General features: G+C 43.7%; 1 protein-coding gene across 1 annotated transcript; it reads left to right on the top strand.

Annotated features, from left to right (window-relative positions):
• Window positions 1–219: 219 nt before the first annotated feature.
• On the top strand, window positions 220–1,656 carry LOC131864814 (aspartic proteinase nepenthesin-2-like). Its single transcript, XM_059215282.1, has one exon. It carries the CDS (start codon window positions 220–222, stop codon window positions 1,654–1,656), a length of 1,437 nt encoding a protein of 478 aa, XP_059071265.1.
• Window positions 1,657–2,249: the final 593 nt, after the last annotated feature.

Genomic DNA, 2,249 nt, shown 5'->3' with positions numbered 1-2,249 from the left:
AAACAAGATGCCCTTTTTATTCTATAATCTCATCAATCTCGTCGTTATATCCTACGGTTGGACAGATGAAACACAGAATGCTGAAGTTACCTGCAGGCGCACAATTTATTAAACAATCCGATTAAGATATAGACTAATCCTTATAAATGACGACCCCCAGTAAACCTGCCTGTAGTAGTAATTAAGGGAAATTTGAAAGCGGGATTGAATAGGTGCCCAATGGCACACAAAAATGCGATCACATTAGTTGTGGCGAATCTAACAATATGTTGTTTTTTCAGTTTGCTCTGTTCAGAAGAAGCGCGTGGAGGCCCCCATTTGGAAAGGAATTCCGCCATTGCTAGGCTCAAAAGAATGGAAGCCTCGATTAAAGCTGTGCAATCAGGAAGGACCGAAACCCAACTGGGTGGCGCTGTTGCTCCTTTGATCCGCTTGCCCACAACACATGTAGTGAACATTGGCATCGGAACCCCACCAAGAAATTTCCGAGGAAAAGTGGACACGGGAAGCGATTTGATTTGGTTTCAGTGCGATCCCTTCAATGGCTCTAGGAGATATACTCTTCCTATGTTCTACCCAGAAGATTCCTCCACATACAGACCGGTTCCCTGCTCTTCTTCCCTCTGCTCTGCCCTTGGCAATTCAACTTGTGCGCTGGACTGTCAATATTCTCATATATACAGCGGAAGCTGGAGCACGCAGGGAGAACTGTCATTCGAGACGTTCACCATGGCGGATACATCCGGGGCTGCGCATTCCTTTGGCGGAATAGCGTTTGGGTGCAGCCATATCGTTCAGGGAGATGGCTTGGAGGAGGCCAATGGCGTAGTGGGGCTCGGCCGAGGACAATTATCGCTTATCTCACAGATTGGAGAATCCAAATTTTCCTACTGCTTATCTTTCGAATACAATGGATCCCCCTTTCATGACATTGACAGATTTTCGACGCCTCTCCTGTTGGGCAGCGCAGCCGAGTTGAACGGCATAGGAGTGCAGTCGACGATGGTGATAAACAACACAGTCCTGCCCAAGCTTAACAGCTACTATTATTTCTCCGTGGAAGGAATAACTCTGGGGAACGTGTCTCTCAATATTCCACGAGGAACGTTCGATATACAATCAAATGGAAGCGGGGGATTCATCATCGACTCTGGAACACACTACACAGTTTTGCCGCACGCTGCCTTCACTGCAGTGGCATCTGTTTTAGATTCTGTCCTAGGGCTACCCAGATCTAACGATTCTAAAGCTGGGTTAAGTGTATGCTATTCATCACCCTACTATGACTATATCCCTGATGTGAATATGACTTTCCATATGCTTGGTGCAGATTATATTGTCGAAGGTAAACATAATTTCGTTCAATATACAGAATCTGGTCCGACTAAAATTGGAAATTTACTATGTCTGGCAATGTTAGATATGGATGAGGCTTCGGTTGCAGGTGTACCGGCCGTCCTTGGAAGTTTTCAGCAACAAGATTACCATATTCTGTATGACAACGCTAAGCAGAGGCTCTCCTTTACTCCCACCCGCTGCAGATCTCTGTATATGTCCTCTTACCTACAGTCCAAAGCTCCAATCCCTATCTTAGGGTGCCATTTCTTGTTACCGCTGCTGCTGCTTTATTTTGTAGCTTTCTCATTAACAGTATAAAAGAGATTAAATTCATCAATAATTACAAAGTTTTCGACCTAACTTTTTCTTTTTAGAGTATCCTTCTCCCTCTCGTTTGCACAATAAAATAGGATTATTCTAAACTATCGTCCAACGTGATTCTCTAACCATTTCTTTTTATCTCTTTTCAATCTCTTTGATAAATTATGTATGTTGCTGGTCCGGGCTAATCTTCCTCTAGAAGCACTTTTCCTTGAGATTGAGATTAATTTAGAATTGCCTCAAATCGATAATTCTTGTACATAGTTTAAGTACTATACGGGTTTTTTTAAGCTGATAGGCTATTCCCTGGGGAGGAACTCCTCACCGGGAAATTGTCTCACGCCAGAACCGACCATCTTAAAACAATTTTCCGAGCATTGTGTGTTATGTGGTACATGTTTCCGTCGGTGATGAAATTTTGGTGTAGTGTCGGGAAAAGAAAGGTCATTCTCCATTGGCTACATTTGTCACTGTGCCTGCATCGTGTAACCCAGACACGCGGCCTGAAATAAACCGCCTCAAATGAGTTTAAATCTTGTAAACCGAAAGCCAAACGGAACCCCTCTACTTACAATACAAATGCAAGCTTT

Source organism: Cryptomeria japonica, unplaced genomic scaffold, assembly GCF_030272615.1.
Source record: "Cryptomeria japonica unplaced genomic scaffold, Sugi_1.0 HiC_scaffold_94, whole genome shotgun sequence".
Classification (NCBI taxonomy): Eukaryota; Viridiplantae; Streptophyta; class Pinopsida; order Cupressales; family Cupressaceae; genus Cryptomeria; species Cryptomeria japonica.
The sequence above is the reverse complement of the archived record's forward strand: the minus strand, read 5'-3'. Positions and strand labels throughout refer to the sequence as shown.